The 23,866-nt window shown below is 45.9% G+C and overlaps 1 protein-coding gene and 1 non-coding gene across 2 annotated transcripts in view; one reads left to right on the top strand and one right to left on the bottom strand.

The window, feature by feature from the left end:
• Phgdh (phosphoglycerate dehydrogenase) overlaps positions 1-21,941 on the top strand; it is a 33,164-nt gene extending 11,223 nt beyond the window's left edge. Inside the window, exons 3-12 of the mRNA XM_047525473.1 lie at positions 22-87; positions 1,555-1,609; positions 1,707-1,805; positions 10,940-11,072; positions 11,560-11,708; positions 13,440-13,592; positions 16,263-16,395; positions 17,615-17,745; positions 20,582-20,819; positions 21,638-21,941. Of these exons, the coding sequence (XP_047381429.1) occupies positions 22-87; positions 1,555-1,609; positions 1,707-1,805; positions 10,940-11,072; positions 11,560-11,708; positions 13,440-13,592; positions 16,263-16,395; positions 17,615-17,745; positions 20,582-20,819; positions 21,638-21,792 (1,312 nt within the window). The 3' untranslated portion in view covers positions 21,793-21,941. The remainder of the gene's footprint in view (positions 1-21; positions 88-1,554; positions 1,610-1,706; positions 1,806-10,939; positions 11,073-11,559; positions 11,709-13,439; positions 13,593-16,262; positions 16,396-17,614; positions 17,746-20,581; positions 20,820-21,637) is intronic.
• On the bottom strand, positions 7,527-7,634 carry LOC124968414 (U6 spliceosomal RNA). Its single transcript, XR_007105712.1, has one exon. It is a non-coding gene; the product is annotated as a U6 spliceosomal RNA (small nuclear RNA).
• Positions 21,942-23,866: the final 1,925 nt, after the last annotated feature.

The raw sequence follows: 23,866 nt of genomic DNA, 5'->3' as shown, positions 1-23,866 counted from the left end.
CCTCTTTTCTTTGGTTTTTAGCACCCCCAATGGAAACAGCCTCAGTGCTGCAGAGCTCACCTGTGGGATGATCATGTGCCTGGCCAGGTAAGCACTTGACTTCTCAGCAGAGCCAAGCCCTCTGCTATGTCAGTTATTGTGACTTGTCAAGCAAACTGATGAAGAAAGAAATTTAAGAGACTTTTCAACCTGGCAACATGCAGACTGCTGAGAACCTTTGAGGATCAGTCCTCTACTCAGTACCCCAGTTCCCAGCACACAGAGGTTATGGGGGCTCAAGGTGCTAGTGAGTGCACTAGAAAAGTATAGAAGCCTGGTGCCCTGGTTCCAGTGGCACTATTTAATTCAGTAATTCACTCATTCCTTCCTTTCTGTCTTCCTCCCTCTTTTTCTTCTTTTCTTGGTTCCTTCTTCCCTCTCTCCCTTCCTTCCTTTTGAGTAAGGAAGGATCTCAGTGCAACTTATCTATATAATTATTTACCTTTTTTGTTGTTGTTGTTCTGGATGTGGAAGGAAAGAGTTGAGAGCCAAGGATAATTTCCTTTCTATTCTACAAGGGGGCAAAATGCTATGATTTATAGGAAGCCCCTTTTTCTCTCCCATCCCACTTATCTTTGACCTCCCTCATCAATGATGCATCAAAACTGTAAAATGTATACCCTGTTAAGAAGGAGCTACCTGACTCCTTCTTGTTGCATGTCAGTCTCTTTGGACTGCTTTCCAGTCAGGTGACACTGGGTGAGATGCTCAGCCCAGTGCCCCTCTTATAGGGAGTCTAAATAGAGAAGGTGATTCTTACACATTGTTTCTTATTCCTTCCTTTTTTGCCTCCAGAAATGCCTTGATGATTCATGTCTCACGTAACATATCTTAGCCTTTGACTTCTCACTTTGCCCTAATTGTCACTTCCTCTGTCCTCTCCAGAAAACACATGGAGACTCAGACTTCCATATGAACCAGTAGGAAGAGAGGTGTTGTGTGGTGGTGGTGGAGGGCAGGAGAGGAAGATGGTATGGATGCTAGAAGTGTTGGGACCAGGCATTTGGGACAGAACAGGAGGATCTGGACTATGGTACCTCCAACCTCTGTCCCCAGACTAGCCTAAGCCCCTTGGGGCTTAAGAAAATCTCAGGAAGAACAAGTAATCAGATATCCCCTTGATAACAATAGAAGACAGCAGGGGTTATGGTCCTAATGAGATAAGAAGATGAAGGCAACTCCTTGAACCTCAAGAGCATTTGGTGTTATTATTGTGCCCAGTACCCTATTCGTTTATCCCTGCAAATGTTGAAGATGGGCCATTGCTTAGAGGACACTTACCCAAAGTGACTCTCATTGATACCTCAGTAGCTGAGGTGAATCACAAGCTCCTCCCAGATTCCTAGTTGGGGACAGAAGTCCCAGGGTTCCTAAATCAGGAGTTGCCAAGGATCCCCCTTGTTTCCAGTAGAATGACCATGGTGGTTGGAAGCTATGCGGACCTGTCTTGGTACTTCCTTCCTGGGCTGGTGAGGGCTTTGGGTGGGCCTGCTGAAACTGTTTCTGTCCTTGCAGGCAGATTCCCCAGGCGACAGCTTCCATGAAGAATGGGAAGTGGGAACGGAAGAAGGTGAGTAGTGACCTGACCTCACCACCCTACCGGGGCTCAGCGCCCAACCTCCACTCTCAGTACTGACTTCGACTTCTCCGTCTTTTTCTTGTTGCAGTTCATGGGAACTGAGCTGAATGGAAAGATCTTGGGAATTCTTGGCTTGGGCAGGATTGGGAGAGAGGTGGCCACTCGGATGCAGTCCTTTGGGATGAAGGTAAAGGTTGCCAGACCCCTTGGACCAAAACCTTTGTCCTAAATGGGTCCTTAAAACACCTGAGTAAACAATAGCCAGGGATGGAGGGAACACTGACCTGCTGTCCAGGACATTTGAACCCAAAAGCTGGGAATACTTGATGGTCTCTAGTGAATCTCAGTGGGCTGGAGAGGGTTTTAGTACCCTGTCCATCCTTTTCCTGTCTGGCTATGAGGCCTCCTGGTTTGCTGTGTCTGTTTTCCTGTTATACTTTACAAAACAGCATCAAATACTTTCAATCCAACGGTTATCCTGTACTTCTTGTTTCTCTTCATATTCCAGAAGAGATTAAAAAGTGTGTGTGGTGTGGTGGCACATACCTGTAATCCCAGCAACTCTGGAGGTTGAGGCAAAAGAATCAAGTTTGAGGCTGCCCTCAGCAACTTAGCAAGACCTTCTCTTCAATAAAAAGGGCTGGGGCATAGCTCAATGATAAACACCTCTGGGTTCAATCTCCAGTACAAAAAAAAAAAAAAAAAAACAACGAAAGAAAAAAGAAAAAAAGATTTAAAAGTGCTTGTGTGCATACTGTGAGAATTGTAGAGCCCATGGTAGCCAGAAGATGTCTCAGAAATCCTGTCTGACCCATACCTTTTCTTTCTCTGGGAGCTCAGGAAGCTCTGGCCGAGGGACCACTGTGATCAACAGCAGTGACACCTCCTCAGGCTAATCCAAGAGACCATGCCAATAGGAAGGCCAGTCAGTTGAGAGAGGGGTCCTGCAGGGCTGCCCAGGCAGGCTGGAGGTGGCTGAGTACCAGCAGACATCTCCATGTTCACCATGGCTGTTGAAAGAATTACAGGGGTTATGGGTCAAATTGCAGTCAGGAAGCCTTTAGTTAAACATTAAGAAAAATTGTTTTGACGATAATCAGATAATCAGATAATCATATGTCTAGAAAATGTTTACATAGAGCTACTCTGGAATTTTCCCATTCTCTCTTGTTCTTTCTCTTCATCTCATCCTTCCTACCCTCTGAGTCTTAAAGGGATGTTATAGGTTAATTTTATATTGATGTCCAGATTTGTAAGTTATTGCCTAAGAACTCAGCAAATGAATGGCAGCCTGGAACCCACATGGGCATCCCATTAGATCACATTGAATATCTTCCTCTGCTTCCTACCTCCACTCTTCACTGTATTTATTTAAGTCAGATTTCTTTCATAAGCCTCAGCAATGGGAAGGACAGACATTTTTCTAGATCCCTGAGAGAGGTGGGCATGGTCCAGCAGGATCTTTTGATCATGAAAACAAACTACAGCCTTCTCTGTGTGCAGGGGTAGAGGGATGCCATGAGCCATCAAGAGCACTCTCTCCTTCATCTTTTGTGAGAATCAAGGTCAAGATATAGCCCATGGAGAATTCGGATCTTCCAAAACCTATGATCAAGTGTGGTAGTCAGATTTTCATCACTGTGACCCAAAAACCTGACAAGAACAACTTAGAGGATGAGAATTTATGTTGTGCTTATAGTTTCAGTTCGTGGTCAGCTGACTCCATTGCTGTGGGCGCAAGTGAGACAGAACATTGTGGTGGAAAAAGGCTGCTCTGATTATGATAGGAAGCAGAAAAATATGAATACCCAAATACCTGCCTCTTGTGACCTACTTCCTCCTGCCATGCCCCACCTGCCAACAGTTATCACCCATTACAGTAGTCCTTTCAAATTATTGGTCCATCAAATGGATTAGTACACTGATTGGCTTAACGCTTTCATAATCTAATCTTTCATTTCTGAACATTGTTCCATTATTTAAGATGTGTTTTTTGTGGGGAGACCTCATATCCAAACCATAACATCAGGGGTTAGGTAGCACTAAGAGTGCATGAAGCCAACCAGATGAGTGTTCCATTGATGATGCAGCGACTTGGAGACAGATGCCCGCAGCCATTCCCTAATTCCCACTCCCCTTCCCTGGTGCACCACCACCCACCAGACTCCTCTAGCTCAGGAACATTCATCCTCAAGGACACCATGACAGTGATTGAGTCTAGCCAGTAAACGCTACCTCATTTCCTGAGAAGTGGAAGTGGTAGGGAAGCTTGTTCATTTGAAACTAATCAGCTGCTTACCAACTGCTGCCCCTGACTGCTCCTGAGGTTCAGGGGAATGCGGGACCTTGAATGTCAACGTCAGGAAATGATTGCTACCTCTCAGGCACATGTTTATTCAGAGAGATGTCTAGAGCCTGCTGATTTCATTATCTTCCTGTTTCTCCAGCAGATCACCCTCAACATGCTTGCTCAAATGTTTTCTTCCCACCATGGCCTTGAAGGTGTAGATGCTTCCCTTGGGATTTCTTCTGCCCAGATGTCTCTGGAGGGTCACTTACAGTTGTCTTGATTTTGAAACCACTCTCTGTAATCCTCTGGAATGTCCCCCTCCTACCTTGGCCCCTCCCAGAGCTGCCTGACCCTGGTCATTCCTGAGTAGTCCAAACGACCTCTCTTGCTCTGCTACTCAACTTGGTCATGTTCTATAATACATGTCTGGGTCCTGATGAGTTTTGTTTCAGGGCAGAGAGAGCCCAATGTCATCATCCAAACTTCTGTCCATTGTCTAGTGTCACAGAGAGCAAGATTTTCCTTTCTAAAGAAAGTATCTGAACAGGAAATAATGATCAGTGTTTATTAAACACAGGCTGTTTCAAACTAGCCTTATTCTCTTTGGAAACCATTATTGAACTGGAAGAACATGGAAATTCTTAGATATCATTTATCTGGACTATTTAAACCATTAAGTCCAGAGTTTTCAATTCTGTGGAAATTTCAATGAAATCAACACAGGTGCATTAGAATAGGTTGGAAATCATAATCTAGAGCTTATATATCCTGTTATATATATATTTTCATTTTCATGAATGCATATGGAAATATGTATATATTTCTAAATGTACTAATCTTCACCAATTATTTTTCTCAGAAGAGTAAAAAATAAAAATAATATTTAGTTCAAAGCAATCATAAGTGGTACATTTATTGTTCAGTTTAGGTTTTTTATGGGTATCCCATATATGGGACATAAAGGGTGAAAGTGATCTTTTAATCATGTAACAAATGAATGCATGCTCATGAAAATTAAGATATAAAGAAACCCTTATCTAGTTTCCCAGTCCTAGTATCTTGACAGTAACACCAGTTGGGCATGCGTCACCCCAGATTCTCTGTGCATTGACATAAAATGCATAGAGTTCTCTGGGTCTGTACCTATAGAGAACATAGTATTGCGTGTGGTATTAAAATAAAAATACTGCCTGGTGAATGGTATACTCCTTTAATCCCATCAACTTGGAAGGCTGAGGCAGAAGAATCGCAAGTTCAAGGCCAGCCTGGACAACTTAGTGAGACCCTGTCTCAAAATAAAAAAGACCAGGGATGTGGGAATGTGGCTTAGTGGTTGAGCACCCCTGGATTCAATTCCCAGTATGGGGAGAGGGGGGATAAAACTGTAGGTTTTAGAATAACTATAGATCTACCATGATTTTTCAACTTAAACTGTCATGTGGAATTCCATTGTATGGATAAATTGCCTTTTTTTTTTTTTTTTTTTGGCCATTCCCCCAATGATAGATTGTTTGCAAAAGTAGACTTTAGCAAGCTCTCTCTTTCATGATCCCTTGGGTCTAAGGTGGAGTCCCTGGGCTCGGTGCTTGTACTATTAAAGGGATTAGTAACAGGTTGAAGAATTGACCCTTACACCTGGAGGAAGAGTGTCCAAGATAGAGGCTGCTTTGTCTCCAGAAGCCTGAACCATGTGTCATTTGTGGATGACAGGAAGCCAAGAGAGGAAATTAATACTTGAGAGTACAGAATCAGGTCCTAAAAGACATGAGAAATCTGGAGTGGTTAGGCATCCTAACAGGAAATTTAGCTAAAATTGTTTCCCCTTATATGGATCCAAAAAACAACTAGACAAATGTTGAAGGTAGAAGCATTTGTGAAAACCTTTTCTGGGAGAGGATGGCTTTGGTTGACCTAAGAGCAGTGTGATTAACAGTAGTGTGATTGATAAAAAAGATAATATGACTTTTGGGAACATTAAAAGAAGTATGGATTCCAGAGCAAGGTATAATTTCCACACACCCTGTACTCATCAGCCTGCAACCTGCTGCTGGTGTGAGTCATACAGGACTGACACTCCATGCTTCTCTTTCTGGCTTAGATATTTTTCTCCATATTGTTGCCAAATAGTAGGTTGTTAACTGTAGAGACTCAGCTAGTCTGTTCCCTAGAATGTGTTAATAGACCCAAGCCAGTTTAGAACTGAGCCTTGTACTTTCTTATCAAAGTTTTCCAGAGGAAGGGATCAGCATCCATTAACAGTTTCTTTGTGGCCAGTGTTGGTATGAATCTGACTTTAGCCTGGAGGGATGGGCCTTGAACCTGAGCCACCAGTTGTTACTGATCCGTTGGGCCCAGCTAATGTTTACTGATGTCTGTGGTGTCAGTCACTATGCTCACAACCACCCTGAACAGTATTATCCCAGGTTTACAGATAAGGAAACTGAGTTCCAGCAAGGTCATCTTATAAGCTCCAGGTAATAGGACTAGACAGAGGAGCAGTCCCTTCATTCTGGGTGTGCTCTTTGCCCAGGACCACCACTGGCTTCATTTGTGATCCACACTAGTTTAATGTAGCTCCTGCACCATGTCTCTGTGCTCAGATGTTCAAAGGACAAATGTTCTCCAGGACAGGCAGCTCTCATCTCAGCCTGGTACCTGGAATTCTTACTGCCTTAGAGCAGTGATTTTAAAACTTCCCAGATCCTCAGGTTCTGGAAGGATGTCCTAGCGACACAGGTGGGAGCAAGGAGGAAGCCCCAGGAGACAGTAGGTATTGGACTTTAAGCCTTTATCTCTGCAGCTTTGAACAGATCTGATTTTCTTTTGGTTGTTTTTTGTTTTGTTTTTCTCAGGACTGGGGATTGACCCAGATGCAGTACCAGTCAGCCTCATCCCCAACCTTTTATATTTTTTTTATTTTGAGACAGGATTGCATTAAGTTGTTGAGACTAGCCTCAAATTTGTAATCCACCTGCCTTAGCCTTCAAGTGGCAGGGATTACAGGTGTGTACCACTGCACCTGGCTTTATTAGTTTTATTTTTTCCTTTAAGATCATTTTTTAATTTGTGCATTATAATTGGCCATAACAGGCTCATATATGCACATAACATAATTTGGCCAATTTCATTCCCCAGTACTTCCCCTTTCCCTCCCCCTGGTTTCCTTCCTCTATTGAAATGGTTTCCCTTCTTTTTTCATGAGATCTCCCCTCCTTTTTTCCTTTTTTCTATCTTCCACATGAGAAAAAACATACAATCTTTAACTTTCTGAGTTTGACTTATTTCACTTAACATTATGTCCCTCATTTTCCTGCTAATGACCCAATTGTTCTTCTTTATGGCTGAGAAAAACTCCATTGTGTACATACACTTCATTTTCTTTATCCATTCATTCATCCATTGACAGACACCTAGGCTGATCCTGTAATTTGACTGTTGTACTGCTATAAACATCGGTATGCATGTATCACTATTGTACACTGACTTTAATTCTTCTGGATAAATGCTGAGGAGTGGTATAGCTGGGTCATATGGTGCTTCCAGTCCTACTCTTTTGAGACCACTACTCCATAGTGGTTGTACTAATTTATAATCTCATGAATGCTATATAAGTATTCCAAAACTATGGAATGTTTCACAAGTTTGCATGTCATCTTTGTGCAGGAGCCATTATTAATCTACTCTGTATCTTTCCAATCCTAGTATATGTATTGCCTAAGTGAGCACTGAACTGATTTTTTTTTTATATTAGTTTTTTGTTTAAGGTTTCATTGCAGCAATAGTAAGAGTTCTAGTGATAAGCCAAAAAAAGTGGCTATGGGATAGAGGGGAGTGAGACCATTGCAATTCTCCCATCTGAGCCCCTTGAACTTGAAGGCCTCTCCTTTCTTCCATCTTCTGCTAAGCCAGCAGCACCCTGGAGCTGGAAGATGAACCTCCCAGGTGTTCCCCTGGAGAACCGCTTGGGAAGGGTAGTTTCCTCCTCTGTTGCCCCAACATTAAGAGTCTGCTGGGACTGAGGCTGAGGTGGGGGAATCCCTTCTCGCTTCTCCCCAAGGATCCTCTCTGGGAATAATCTTTGAAAGGTGTGTCCAAGAGTGCTCCAACTTCTGCATCTTGTAGGACATCTGACCCTTTCCAGGATAGATAGGACCCTGGGCAAGCATATGTCTTCTGGACCTGATGCCATTTTTTCAACTCCCCAAACATTTGCTAAACTATTCTCCCCTTGTAGGAACTCTAACCCTTAGCTGAGTTCAGCTACTTTCTCTCCTTGTTCTCTCAAGTGAAAAATGAGAACAGGACTTTCTCAGCCAAATATGTTCCCTGCAGTTATCTGCAGATAAATGAGATATTGTTTCTGTAAGAAAGAGCTGAGTCAGTGCCTTGCCTACTGCTGCCGAAGATGCTTATCTGCCCCTCTCCAGGCACCTGCTGGCTTAGCAGGGGACTGAGCTAGGCCAAGGCTGCAGGATCCTTCCTCCTTCCAGCCCCAGGCTGTGTCTTGACTCCTGAGAGCAGAACGGGCCATAGGGTACCGTGAGCTCCTTCAGTCAGGCTGGACTTTGTGATCTCTTTTACTGTCCTTTTCTTCTCCTGGCTCCACATGAAGAAAAAAATACATCTGGATTAGAGATGAATAGGGACATTGTTCCAGCCAGCCTCAGCGTCAGCAGACAAAGAAGATTTGTCAGGGCGAGGACAGGGATCCTCTCTCCTCCCTGGACACTTACTTCTCCCCACCAGAAATGAGTAGGTTTTATATAAAGGGGAATGGCAATATCAGAACAGGGGCCCAGAACCTATAAGCCCTCAGTACCCTGTGACAGTAGTCCTTGTAGGCCCCAGGAGGTAACCTCTTTCCCGTAAATGGACAGCAGTAGTTGGGGTGCGGCCTAGCAGCTTTGCTCTGCTCATTCCACAAGGCAAAGCCTTTGACTTATGCATAAGCATTTTTATTTTCTTCCCCAGCAGTTCTGCATTGAAAATGAAAATCCTTTCCACTGCATTCTAAAATAACTTATGTTCCCCTAATTCCAAAAGGAATCCACAAAACCTGTATAATCATGGACTCCAAAGAGCAAAGGAGAGACCTAATTCCTTCACCCAGAGAGATCTACAAGTATTATGCTGGTTTTTGTTTTGTTTTTGTTTTTTCTGTTTGTTTTTATTTAATCCTAAGTTAGCTCTAAACATTCTCCTCTCAGTGTTAAAGGGAATTTTTCTACAGGTAACTGAATTATTGGGTGTTAAAGCAGGGGATGGTTGAAGTCATTCACCCACTCTTATTTAGGATAGAGGACCCAGGTCCAGAGGGACCTGACACTTGCCTTGACATCTGGTTGGTGCTGAGGAGGGGCTCCTGATTCCAAGCGCATCCCTGGGATGCTGCAGGCCCACCTGGCATGTCGTCTCCCTGCCTTCTTGAGAATGGTGCATAGACAGGGACTGAGCTTCTGGAGGGAACCCTGGAAAGACCTTGTGGGTAGACCAGGCAGAGAGTGGATAGAACTTTGCAGTTGTAAGAGGTAGAACTTCACATCTGGTTGCTGACTCTGCCTGGCTGCTTGTTACTGGTTGGTAACCTTGAATTCATGACCCTTGCTGAGACTGGCATGTCAGGCACCTGAGATTGTCTGATGCAGGAGACACATTTTCACCTGGCTTCACCTTCGCTATCTCACACAGGGCTGTAGCCTCCCACTCTACCTCTGATGACTCAGATTTGGAGAGAGTGGTTTCTTTGGGTTACCTGTGCTGACAGGAACAGTGCTACTATCTCCCATGACAGACACTGGGCCCCTGTCACCACTCCCCAAGTCTTCATGTTGACCTGTGTGTGCCCTTTGCCCTTATCCCACCTCTTCTATTGCCCAGCTTCCAGCCACTCTTAAGGGCCACTAGGAAGGCAAGCTCTGGACTCAAAGTTCTGCACCAGCTGCGTCACCTCTCTGCCTCAGTTTCTCCCCTCTAAAATAATCGTACCTAACCATCAGGAATGAGTTAAATAAAAACCCAGAAATATGACATGAGCATATGAGCCATGAGCACATGTCCTTTCTCCCATCTGAGTTTTCCTTCGTCCCGTCACTGACATCTTATGACCTGATGCCAATTTCATGAGGCCAGTTTAGCTTATAACTGAGTTTCCTACCTGCCCCCACTTCCTGGGAGTCCACCTCCCTTCCTTCTTCAGTGGCCCCAAGGAGGATCCCCTTTGGGGGGCTCCACATCTTCCCTGGTCAGCCTGGATCAAGGTTGTCTCAGGGCTTCCCTATCCCTTTTATGTCTTGCTTTCCTCCCCTGGAAGTCTTTACTCCCCCATCCCCATCAAATCTGCCCTGTAAAAGGATTTGCCATTGGTTATTTATACCTCTGTGTTATCTTAGATGCTAAGTGAAGCAAATCATGCAATAAATACAGGATATTCCAAGACTAGATGCATTCCAAGCCCTACTAAAAGAAATTTCAAAGAAAGGGAGTGTTTTCTTTCTGCTGCTATGTCAGCCCTGATATTTCACCCATGTTCCTAGTGACGCATCTTGATCTCTTTCCTGATTCTGTCTGCACTAATGATGCCCTTCTCCCTCACTCTGTCTGAATCCTTAGTACACCTGTCTGTTTCCTGGACCTGTGTGCCTTCCAGCTACAGCCGCCCTCTCCTTTCCTGGCAGAAACCTGTGATGACATCATTGCTCCCCACGTGATTGTTCATGATTCCTCACTTAGAGCTCCTGTTTCAGGGCTTCGAAGCTCCACCTTGCCCAGCCACTCCTGGACTGCTCTTGTATCTGCTTGTGGTTGGAGCTTTGCTCTAGCCATGCCTCCTCCTAGTTGCACAGTCCTGCTTCCCTTGGTACTAAAGTCTCACTGAGCTCATTGTTTTGTCATGAGAATTAAACTGGAGGATTAAATTAAGTTTAGCATGATGTTTGGCATGCAGTAAATGCTCAATAAATAAGCTGTTACTAATAATGTCAGTATTCATAGTTAATAATGACACTTCCCCCATCTCTCTCACTTCTGATCAGACTATAGGGTACGACCCCATCATTTCTCCAGAAGTCTCAGCCTCCTTCGGTGTCCAGCAGCTGCCCCTGGAGGAGATCTGGCCTCTCTGTGATTTTATCACCGTGCACACACCTCTCCTACCCTCCACGACAGGTAGTGTGTCTCTATCTTATGGCCCCAGAAGCCACAGACCAGATAAGGAGTGGGCCTTCAGTCTGGGCCTTCTGCTGATGCTGCTGAGCAGGTGTGGGAAGGGGCCCACCAGGTTCTGCGGAGCCTTGGTCAGATGCTTCTGCATCAGATGAAGCAGGGGTGAACTAGCTGGAAATGCACAGGTGTCTGGGTGAGCTGAGTGCATGTGCAACTAGTGACCCATGTGAATTCCTCACAAGGCCCCTGCAGGCCATTCTGATTCTTGCACACACTTGAAGCACTCATAGCTCAAGAACTTCTAGGATATTTCTAAACTGGGTCCAGGACAGGGATCCAGCTCTAGGAAGAGGTGAGAACACAGGGAACTTTTTAGCAGGAAGAGAGGCCTCTGAGGAAAGAGATGGTTCAAGGGAATCAAGGCTCAGGAGTCGTGCCGCACATGGGATCCAGCATCGTCACAGCAGGCAGGGTCCTCTCTTTCTTCCAGGCTTGCTGAATGACAGCACCTTCGCCCAGTGCAAGAAGGGCGTGCGTGTGGTGAACTGTGCTCGAGGAGGTATTGTGGACGAAGGCGCCCTGCTTCGGGCCCTGCAATCTGGTCAGTGTGCAGGAGCCGCGCTGGACGTATTTACAGAAGTAAGTGCTTGCAGCCCAGGTGCCGGGAGGAGGGAGGAGATGAGACGCAGAGAGGCTGGGGCCAGGGAGAGCCCAGCATTTTTCAGGAAGGAATGGTAAATGAGAGAGATTGTGTTGCCAAGAATATACCTGTCTGGTTTGAGGAGCTTGCTAAGGAGCAGCCATTGTCTTCTGCAAAACATAGTGTTGGCTTTTGATTTTTGTTTTGTTTTGTTTTGGTACTAGGAACTAAACCCAGGGTCACTACCACTGAGCTAAATCTCCAGACCCTTTTTATTTTTTATTTTTAGTCAGGGTCTCTCTAAGTTTCTAAGACTAGCCTCAAACTTGCAATCCTCCTGCCTCGGCCTCCCAAGTTGCCAGGAATTCCAGGCATGTGCCACTGCACCCAGCAAAAACTCTTGTTTTAAATAGGACCGAAGTCCTGGTCTCAGGCTTCTTTGTTGCCATATTGATAACTGGGAGGAAGATCAGATTAAATCAGTGAGGTTGAGGATTTGGGGTAGGAAGAGAAGGGCTTAGTATATTGTTATAGGTCCCTGATTTAAGTGCAGTCCTGTAGCCAGGAAAATAGCCCAACCTGTATCTACTGGCTTTCCTCTTCTCTTCCTCTTTCCCAGAGAGGGACGGAAGCCCAAGGTCAGTGGCAGTATTCCTTCAGGGTTCCTATGGTGAACTGCTCTCTCACCAGAAGCAGAAGCTCAGCCTCAGCAGATTGAATGCAGAAGAGTGCATTTCCACTTGACTCTTGATGACGCTTCTTCTCAGAGATCCTGCCCAGTATCACAGCTCCTAACTGTGACTCAGAGAAGAGCATATACTTTAGATCAGGCATTTGCGGTGTGCAGGTTACTAGCTGTGTGGCTTTGGCAAATCACTGACCCTCTTGGAGTCCCCGTAGCACTCGCTGTCTATTCCTAGCCTTGGGTGCACAGTGCATTTTGATTTGTGCTCCTGGTCCTCCACTCTCTGTTGTAAGCTCCATGAAGGAGGGGGCATGCCTCGCCCCTCTTTGGATGGCCGTCCTCTTTAGTGTTGTGTCTTCCTCTGTCTTCCGTGTCTTTGTTCCACCTGCTGTAAGGTGTCAGGGGACCAACCGAGCCCTGGGGAGAGAGCCCAGAAGAGAAGAACCCTAAGTCACTTTCCCAAGGGCAGTATTCAGCTCAATGAGCAGAAGGGGTGGAAGGGACCCTGGAGTGGGGCGTGTGGGTGCCACCAGTGGGCAGCCTTTCCTGGTGAGACCTGATGTTCCTACCTGTGTGAGGTGCCTGTGAAGAGCAGGACATTGTGCACACAGGTGGATAAGTGCTGTAAAGATGCCAGATGGGGGTGAGTTACAGGGAAAACCCAGCAACAATGATAATGACTCCCACTAGTTGGGAACCTGGGAACCTCTTGTGTTCAATCCCCACAACAGTGTGATCTAGATAGTATTAACCCATTTCATGGATAAGGAAACTTAGGCTTAAAGAGATGGCAGTTTTTCCCCAAGGCACCTGGTGATGAGTGGTGGAAATGAGATTGGAATCCACAGTTTCTGCTCTGCCCACTCTGGTATGATGTCACATTCATGAGGAAGCTGGTAGAAGAGTCCAGAGACCACTGACCAAACAAGTGGAAGGTGGTGCGACTCCTGCCTTCCTCTCCTACAGCTTCCCTTATGTGTTGGGGCAGCCCCAGGGGTAGGGTCAGTCTATTACGGCCAACGTAGAGGCGTCTCTTTCTGAGCAGGAACCACCTCGGGACCGAGCCTTGGTGGACCACGAGAACGTCATCAGCTGCCCCCACCTGGGTGCCAGCACCAAGGAGGCCCAGAGCCGCTGTGGGGAGGAGATTGCTGTCCAGTTTGTGGACATGGTGAAGGGGAAGTCTCTCACAGGAGTTGTAAGTATCATTGCGGGGGAGCTGGGGCCTAGAGGCAGAGGGAGGAGGCTGGGAGAGCGTCTTGGGGTGGGAGCGTGAACAGATTCATCCCTGGGGGGCTGAGGATGAGGGAATCCACTTCAGTCTGCTCTCTTGGGGACTGGGTGGGCAGGAGCTGCCTATCTGTGACCTTGAGAGTCCAGACCTTGGAGCAGGGAGCCCAGTTAGCTGTTACATTGTAGCCCTGCTGCAGAGATGGTGGCCCTTCCCAGTGCCCAGCCTCCAGAGAAAGAGCCTTTGTTCTCCACATGCCTTGGGAAGGAAGGAGTGTTGTTAGGGTGACACAGCTGTATGCAGTGGGTGGGGGTGGGGTGGGGGGGAGGCCTGCCCAGAAAGCCCCTGTAGGGAGCTGGCACCATGTAAACTCCCCAAGCACTCTGCTTCACATCCAGGACAGAGTCTCACCCCGCTGTGACAACTGTTCTCCTCAGCTCCCAATATGAACCCTCCAGGCCACCTGGCCCCTTGCTGTCCCCAAATTGTGGTGTAACATATCTACTTCTTGTCTTGGCTCATATCAGGTCCTTCCTGACATATGTTTCTCCCCCAAGCCTCTCCTGACTCACAGCAAGTCTGTCTGGATAGTCCTTCAGTTGCAGTGGCTATCAGATACTGCCATAGCCCTTGGGGGACTTGGATGATTGAGAAAGGCATAGTTCCTTCCAGGAGCTCACCTCTCCCTCACCAAGACCTGCTTGGCCTTTCCAGCACCATCTCAGTTCTTTTGTTAATTAACTACATTCTCTTTTGTTATAAAGCTTTGCAAGTTTATATATTTGTGGGTTTTTTGTTTGTGTATTGTGTGTTTGTTTTGGGTATGGGATTGAACTCAGGGGTTCTTGACCACCAAGCTATGTCCCCAGTCTCTTTTATTTTTTATTTTGAGACAGGGTCTTCCTGAATTGCTGAGGGTGTCACTGAGTTGCTGAATCTGATCTCAAACATGTGATCCTCCTGCCTTAGCCTCCCAAGTCACTGGGATTACAGGCATGCACCACTGCACCCAGCTCTTATCTTTGTTTTTAACTAAATTTGAAGTTCTCTGAGGACCAAAAACCTGACCAGGTTTCTCTGCAGCTTAAATGGGTGGGCCCAGAACATAGAACAAAACTTGGAAAAAGTCAGTGGAAGAGACTAAGTATGTGAGTGTGGGGTTCCTGGCCTTCCTGGCTGACCTTCAGTCTGGTGGTGTTTGCTGGAGAGGACTGCAGGAGGAACACAGGATGTGCTGTTCAGTCCTCCCTGACTGACTGACAGCTCTCCAGTCTACCCAGCCGTCTGCATCCTCAGAAGGTCAGGGCTCCTTATGCTGCCTGGCATCCCTCCTGCCCTTTTGGTCTGTGGAAATCAGGAGAGTTTCTATGGCTAGTTATCACAAACGTGATGGTGGAGGCTAGAGAAACTGAAGTGGCTGCAGGATAGGGACCAACCAAGATACTTTTTAGAGACAGGTCTCCGTAGGATGCCAAGACTGACCTTGAATTTACCATCCTTCTGCCTCAGCCTTCCCGTGGGATTGCAGGCACAGACCACTGTGCTTGGCTACTCTTCCAGTGACATCTTTATGAAAACAGAGATAGAAGCATCATGTTTTCATCTCCTCACATCTTGTAGCTGCCTATTCACTTTGCATCAAATCGCATGTTCTCATAAAACCTTTCTCAGATGGTTCTCTTACGAGTTGCCTCAATAAAAGGGCTAGTGCCTAACTCATAACTTAGGCACCCTGAACCACAAAATGGAATAGAAATTGCATCCCAGGACAAACTGACTTTGTTATCCAGCCCCTGCTGGGGACTCTGGCTGGCACCCTCAACTGTTCAGCATGCACTTGACACATGAATGTTCAAAGCATGAAAGGATCATCACCAACAACATGAATCCAGCTTTATAAATTGTGATAATTTATCAGGGTGTTTAGTGAAAAGACAGACACTTTAAAGAAAAATCAAGACAATTTTTTTTCAAGACTTCCTTTTTTATTTTATTTATTTATTTTTTGGGTACCAGGGATTGAACTCAGGGCACTCAACCACTGAGCACATCTCCAGCCTTTTTTTTGTACTTTATTTAGAAACAGAGTCTCACTGAGTTGCTTAGCACCCCACTTTTGCCAAGGTTGGCTTTGAACTTGCGATCCTCCTGCCTCAGCCTCCTGAGCTGCTGGGATTATAGGCATGCATCACTGTACCTGGCAAGACAGAAAATTTTTAAATGAAGGCAAATTAGGAATGACATTCCAGAGAGAACCACCACGCCATCGTCAAGTCATCTGTGACTTCATATTTTTATGTCAAAAACCCACCTTCATTGTGCAGTCCAGACCCTTCCCCAGCAAAGGACAAACAAGTCTCCCTTGGAGAGGGCCAGGGCCAACTACTCAGTGACAGGAGAGGGGCCTCTTTTCCTGCTCTGTCCATTTTGCATGGTCTTAGCCTTTAGTTTCCATTTCTGTTCTGCAGTCATTGTCTTGTTGGTGACTGATGGAAGTTGTCACTCACCAGGCACCCTATGCCTTTTCCCCCAGCAGAGCTGGCTTGAAGCAACAAAACCTCAATTTGGTCTCTGAGTTGGGCAGGTGTGCCCTGACCTGCCTCCTCTTGACTTCCCTCTGCTCCCCTTCCTCTGCAGGTGAATGCACAGGCTCTTACCAGTGCCTTCTCTCCACACACAAAGCCTTGGATTGGTCTGGCAGAAGCTCTGGGGACACTGATGCGAGCCTGGGCTGGCTCCCCCAAAGGGACCATCCAGGTGGTAACACAGGGTGAGCAGGGATCTTGTCGACTGCACAGCTCAATCTGGGGTCACTGGAGAAGGATGGGGATGGAGAGGCGTAGACCCATCCCCATTGGGGGTGTCTGCTACTGGCCAGAGCTGGCGAGAGTCTCAGGTGACTTGGACCCTCCTCTCAATACAGGTCACTGCTAAGGCTAGGGGAGAGACTCAGTACTGGTTACTTACTGCTAAGAGTAGGGGAGAAGGGTGGGCAGTAAAAAATTAATTGGGAAAATACATTTAATTTTTATAAATCATGTTTATGCAGTAATTTTGGGACAGATATGTTTTGGATGCAAGAAAGGCCTCCACAGAGATTATTTAATGCAAGAGAAAATGGGATCAGTACAGGGAGTCCCAAATTAAGCAACAGTACCATTTGGTTCTGGTTTTACCCTGTTGCTTATCTACTGGGTGACTCCCTCCTTTGAACCTTGATTTCTTCCAAAGTGAAGTGAGAGTTCAGGTGGTTGTGCCTAGTGAGGCAAAGGGGATATTTTGTGTGGTGTTGACTTACCAAGGTCAGCTCTTGGGCAGTCTCAGAGTCCTGGGGGGTGTTTGCTTAGCTGTGGAGTGGGAAAGAGAACGGTGCTCTCTGTCTACCCCCAGGCTTTGGCTGACTTTCTAGCAGCTCCACTACTATGCAGATGTGGTTGAGTTGGGGGGGGTTCCAGTTCGCTGCAAAGGGTTGTTCTCTCTCACTGACTATTGGGCACCTGACACTTGGGGAGAAATCATGAAGTAGGGAGAGTTAGACCCAGAACATTGGCAATACCAGGGGAGACAGACGGGGGATTTCCACTGGCCTGGGTATCAGGACCCAGAGGAAACACGGTAGTTGCCTCTGCTCATTTCTTGAGGCTTGTGAGGGTCTGAGTGCCAAATATATGTGGGAGCAGGGAATTTTCCAAGTCTCCTTGGAGACCCACAGGCAGGCCAATGTGGCCAGTGGAGTTAGGCTGTATTTTGGAGAGGAGTTTCTCAGACTGGTCAAAATCCTGGTTTCCTGGCTTGGACCCCTAGGTATGTCTCCCTTGCTGGCTCTGAGTGATCTCTGCAGGAGAAACAGAACTGTCCAGTGCAGGCTGCATTTGGGGTCCTTGGGGCAATGAGGAGCCTATAGCTCAAGGTTAGGTGCCTGTGGCCTCCTGCCCGCTTCTGTGGTGTTCATTGAAGGATGACTTGTGGTAGCTTTTCTCTGTCCCCAGGAACATCTCTGAAGAACGCTGGAAACTGCCTAAGCCCTGCAGTCATTGTCGGCCTCCTGAAAGAAGCTTCCAAGCAGGCGGATGTGAACTTGGTGAACGCTAAGCTGCTGGTGAAAGAAGCCGGCCTAAATGTGTGTCCCCCTCTCTCCACATTCCCTGTTAGCACTCATTTCCAGAATTTACTCACAACTGGACTCATGGGGTGCAAGTGCTGCCATTCGCCCTTACCTGTGAGAGGCAGCCATGATTTCTTCATCTGCCAAAAGGAGATTCCATCTACCTCTAAGCATTGCTGAACAAGCTGATACCCATGAAAGTGCTTTATGGATCAATAAATAAGCACTCTGTGAATTGGAGGCAGTTTGGTACCCCTATTTCACAGTTCAAAAAAATGAGTCAGGCTGCATCTGAATGGAGGCTTAAAGATGGTCCAGCGTGCTCCACTCCAGACTCCATCCAATGCTCCTTATACCATAGCACCCACTGATTGTTTTTTTTTTTTTCTGCATTTTTTTTTATTGGTGCGCTATAGTTGTACGTAATACACAGTACAATATAATTTGGCCAATATCATTCCCTGGCACTAACGCCTTCCTTTCCTTCTTCCCACCCCCTGGGCCCTTTACTGATCTCCCTGATTTTCATGAGATTTGCCCCCACCTTCCTTTTCCTTTTTCCTCTAGCTTCTGCATATGAAGGAAAACATGCCTTTGACCTTATGAGTTTGACTTACTTTGCATAACATAATGATCTCTAGTTCCATTCATTTTCCTGCTAATGACATAATTTCATTTTTGTTTATGACTGAATAAAACTCCACTGTGTGTGTGTATGTGTATATATATATATCACATTTTTTAATCCATTCATCCATTGATGGACACCTAGGCTGGTTCCATAGTTTGGTTATTGTGAATTGTGCTGCTATTAACATGGGTATGCATGTATCACTGCAGTAAGATGACTTTAATTCTTTAGGATAAATGCCAAGGAGTGGCATAGTTGGTTCATGTGGTGGTTCCATGCCTAGCCTTTTGAGGAACCACATACTGATTTCCATAGTGGTTGCAGTAATCTACAATTCCACCAGCCATGTAAAAGTATTCATTCTTCTTCGCATCTTTGCCAGCATTTATTTGTATTCTTACTGGTATGAAATGAAATCTCATGTAGTTTTGATTTGCATTTCCTTGATTGCTGATGATGAACATTTCTTCATATATTTATTGGCCATTTGTGTTTCTTCTTTTGGAAGTGTCTGTTTAATTCACTTGCCCATTTATTAATTAGGGTACTTGATTTGTTTTTGGTTTAAAGTTATTTGAGTTCCTTATGTATTCTAGATACTAATTCTTTGTCAGAAGAGTAGCTAATATTTTCTCCCATTCTGTAGATTCTCTTTTCACATTCCTACTTATTTTCTTTACTGTACAGGAGCTTTTTAATTTGATGCCATTTCATTTATTAATTCTTGGCATTATTTCCTGAGCTTTAGGGGTCCTATTGAGATAGTTATTGCCTATGCTTAAAAGCTAGAGTGTTGACCCTACATTCTCCTGTAGGCGTTGCATAGTTTCTGGTCTAATTCTGTGGTCTTTTATCCATTTTGAGTTGATTTTTGTGCAGGATGAGAGATAATAAGGGTCTAATTTCATTTTTCTACATGTAGATAACCAGTTGTAGCCGGGCACAGTCGAGGACTATAATCCCAACAACTCGGGAGGCTGAGATAGAAGGATCTCTAGTTCAAAACCAGCCTCAGCAAAAGTGAGACGCTAAGCAACTCAGTGAGACCCCGTCTTTAAATAACATATAAAATTGGACTGGGGATATGGCTTAGTTGTCAAGTGCCCCTGGATTCAATCCCCAGTACCCAAATAAGTAAATAAATAACCAGTTGTCCCAGCACTGTCTTATCTCCGGTGTATGCTTTTGGCACCTTTGTCAAGGATCAGATAACTAATGTGTAGGTTTGTCTGTAGGTCTTTTATTCTGTACCATTTTTATCTGTGTGTCTGTTTTATGCCAATACCATGAAGGTTTTGTTGCTATAGCTCTGTAGTATAATTTGAAGTCAGGTGTTGTGATGCTTCCAGCCTTACTCTTTTGGCTTAGAATTAATTACTTTGACTATTCTGGGTCTTTTATTCTTCCAAACCAATTTTAAAACTTTTTTTTTTTTTTTCCTAGTTCTGTGAAGAATGTCATTGGTATTTAGATGGGGATTGCAGTAAATCTGTGAATTGCTTTTGGTAGCATAGCCATTTTTATGGTATTAATTATGCCTATCCATGAACATGGGAGGTCTTTCCATCTTTTGAGGTCTTCACTTTTTTTCTTCTTCAGTGTTCTATAGTTTTCATTTCATTTCAGAGGTCTCTCGCCTTCTTGGTTAGATTTATTTATAGGTTTGTTTGTTTGTTTGTTTGTTTTTCTTGCATAGCTCCCATTTCTTTATTAGCTTGCAAACTCTGGAAGCAAGCATCATTTGCTGCTTCTCACAACTTCCCTTTGGCATCTTCCCCTCTGCTTCCCTTTTCAGATCAAAGTCTGTTTCTCAGCTGGTGGGAGCTGGCAGGGTGTAGAGATCCCTTGTCCCCACCCAGCTCCTTCCCTCCACATCTATACCCCAGGAATCAGGGAGTCAGATTAGGAGAGGCCAGACTGGTTCAGCTCATCTGCAGCTGGTCCTCCTCAGAGCTCTGCCTTCCTCCCTCTCTCCAATTCCCACCCCTCTGCTATAAGCCTGCACCTGGTGAATCTCTTTGTCCTTCCTTTGGAGTGGTCCTTAACTCTTCCAAGAAGCTAAGTTCAGGGGCACAAGCTTTACCCCATTTGCCCGAGCCCTAAATTACTGAGCCTTTTGACCAGGCTGGAGCCCTGCAAATGGGTGATTAGACTGAAAGAGAAAGGTTGGCATGATGTAGCTAGGAAGAGTAATTGTGCCTCTTTGCCTTTTCCCTGCAGGTCACCACCTCCCATAGCACAGCTGCAGCAGGGGAGCAGGGCAGTGGAGAATGCCTCCTGACCGTGGCCCTGGCCGGCGCTCCATATCGAGCTGTGGGCTCTGTCCAGGGCACTACACCTGTGCTGCAGGTGCTCAATGGTGCAGTTTTCAAACCAGAAGTGCCTCTCCGCCGGGGCCTGCCTCTGCTCATGTTCCGGGCTCAGCCCTCCAACCCTGCAATGCTGCCTACCATGATTGGTGAGGAGGGATTTGGGTGGAGGGGGTTGGCCAGAGCTCTTGAGGCAGAGGTGAGGTCTGCCTTGTGATTGGGCCCTGCAGATCTGCTTCCTTCCATCCCTCTCCATGCATTACGGTGTATTGGGGTCTCTACCATACAGAGGGTCTATAATGCCAATTTCCAGAACATTTAGGGTGAATGCCAAGTTCAGAGAGGGAAAGTGCCTTATCTAAGTCACAGCCGTGTGGCAGAGTTGGGACCAGAGTTCCCATTCACCAGCCTGACCATGGGTCCCAAGATTGCCATATTAAGCACCTTGCATGCACCTGCCAACAGAGCCATGTCCCAGGAGCTCAGGGCCATTGAGTAAAGATTCCTTCCTGCCTGTAGGCCCTGGTAGCCAGCCTAGCCACAGCAAAACCTATCAGGACATTCCCTCCCATACTTGGGGCATCTTGGACCTACCTTAGTCTCCTGGGGCATGCACTTCTGGGGTTTTGGAGCATGTCCAGGGGGGCCTAATTTCATCACTCTTGCCAGCTGCCCAGAGGAAGTTTCTCTGTTTTTCTCCCTCACTGTTGGCCTGGCAATCAGCAAATAAAGAGCTATATAGCTCTTTGCTGATGTGCCTGATGGTCAGGGTGTGCCTGATGAGTCTCAGAATAATCCAGGGAGGCTGGGCAGATGCCCTGCTGCTCCTTCCATCTAGGCTCCTCAGTGGGAAGACCAGCTTCTCCCCATATTGAAACTTTGATCATGGAAGCCTGACTTCTGACAGCTCCCAGCTCCTCACTTTCCCTAATGCTCTATGCCAACAAGGGGTTTCTTTTACTTCTAGGCCTCTTGGCAGAGGCAGGTGTGCAGCTGCTGTCCTACCAGACCTCTATGGCATCTGATGGGGAGACCTGGCACGTCATGGGCATCTCTTCCCTGCTGCCCAGCCTGGAACCATGGAAGCAGCATGTGTCTGAAGCTTTCCAGTTCTACTTCTAACTTTGGTTCTGGCCTCTGGGACTTCTCTGAAGAAAACTACCCACTTTGAACTATCAGGAGAGGAGATCCACATTCCTGGGGCTGACATTGCTGCAATCTCTTGACCCCTGCATGTAGCAATAACCATCTAATAAAGAGCTTCCCCAAGTTCTCCATGTATTTTTTTGGTGTTATTATCCTTAAGAGCCACCAGAGGGCATCCACAGCTAGCGCAGGGCTTGGGATTGGCTGCAAGAGGGTGAGGGGCGTGGAAGAAGTTTGCAGTGGGCAAATGCATGAGTGTGGGTGTTCTGAATATGATCCCTCTTCTCTGTGAGGTTATTCAAACGTGTTTCCACAGGATCAAAACTCAGGATATTTCAGATTCCTGTCGTATTTCATATCCCTTCCATCTGGGAATATCTGTGCCCATTAATGAATGCAATTCATCAAACATGCCACACTAGGTGCTAGGAACTGGATTAGTGCTTTGCTTTAAGAGAATTCAGCCCCCCCACCACCACCATCACCCATAGAAGTCTTCAGGTGAGAGGGGCAGAGCCTGCAGTTGACTGTACCCATGCAGTTATATCCCAGATGCCTTGAGTCCCAAGGAGGAAGCACTTTGAAGGATGTTGGTGTCACAGAGGAGGTGTTTGGAAAAATTTCATAAGGGGAAGAAAGCATATGTAAAGGCTTGGGGGTGTGTGGATATTTAGCAATTAAGCTCACAATGCAAACTCAGTATAGTTTTTAAAAATGATTGTCACGAAAAATATGGAACTTCATGCAAAAGATTTGCCTCTTGAGAGCTTTTTTGCCCTGGTAGTTGGGGGAGGATCCATTCCTAGGCTGCCTGAGAAGGCCTGGCACTGGGCACCTGCCTGGCTCCGAAGGGAGCCAATTAACCACCTTAGACTCCTTAGTTCCACTAGGATTAAATGCCAATCACAAAGGCTCTGCTGGCATCTGCAGTGAGTTTGGAATGTCCACTGTGGCCTTGCTGTAGCAAACCTTGAAGGGATGGGCCACAAAAGATCAGGTCAATTTGTGCAGCTCCTTGATCTGGAACACAGTGTTAATTCTTCTAAACCCATTTCTTTATCTGTAGAAAGGATAACAAGGCCTCCCAAAGCTGCGGTGAGGGTTTAATGGGTTAAGAAGTGATATGTGGGTGCCTGGGGCACATACTGAGCATTGGTTTCTTCATTTATGTGCCTTCTTGACAGTAGAAAAGCAGGTCTCAATCTTATGTGGAACCCCACAGAACAAAGAGCCTTCCCCAGGTTCACAGTAATGGCATCCAGCCACATCTAGACACCGGGTGTCCTGACATCAGATAGCCTATTTTCTCCTATTGGAAAAATATCCATGCCTCACATGGCATCTGCCAAGGTCACACACTGATAATTGGAAAAAGAAACTGAGATGGGTGAAACTGATCATTCAGTTAAATTGAGCACAATTTTTAACCCCTCAGTCTCCTTGCTCAAAATCCCTAGATAAGCCATAGTGCATACTAAGGTGGTCAGGACAATTCTAGAAATTCAAATGACTTGAGCATCTCAAAATGTCTTCTGAGACAAGAGTGTGTGGACAATTTCATTGCATCCCCTAGCTGTTCAACATTACCTCTCCCACATTTAAATGACATATTTATACTGCTCAGATGTGTTTATCACAGATTTGCTGGTGACTCTGACATGCTCAGTCTTGAACAAAACAGCAAAGGGCCCAGCATCCTATTTCCATGTGTACCCCTTTGACTCCCCAACCAGCTGGATTTGCACCAACAAACCTGTCTCTTCTGCATGCTTTTCTAAATGGAAGTGAACACAACCCCTGTCCTCCCACTTTCTGTCTGTCTTCCCTCTCCTCAGCTCAACCCCCACCTCCCTGACCATTGTTATTTTATAAAAGAATCCTAGAGAAAGTAGTATCCTCATCCAAGAGGGAGAAACTGTTTAATAGAAATTTTGCTGCTAGGCATCACACCTACATTTTTTTCTTTTTTTTTTTTTCTTTTTTTTTTTTTCCATTTCTCGATCCTGGTAGCTAAAACTAGCCAGGTATGAGGTCTGATCTACAGCTCCAA

Source organism: Sciurus carolinensis, chromosome 1 (genome assembly GCF_902686445.1).
Source record: "Sciurus carolinensis chromosome 1, mSciCar1.2, whole genome shotgun sequence".
Lineage (NCBI taxonomy): Eukaryota > Metazoa > Chordata > Mammalia > Rodentia > Sciuridae > Sciurus > Sciurus carolinensis.
Note: the sequence above shows the minus strand (reverse complement) of the source record. Positions and strands in the feature narration are given on the sequence as shown.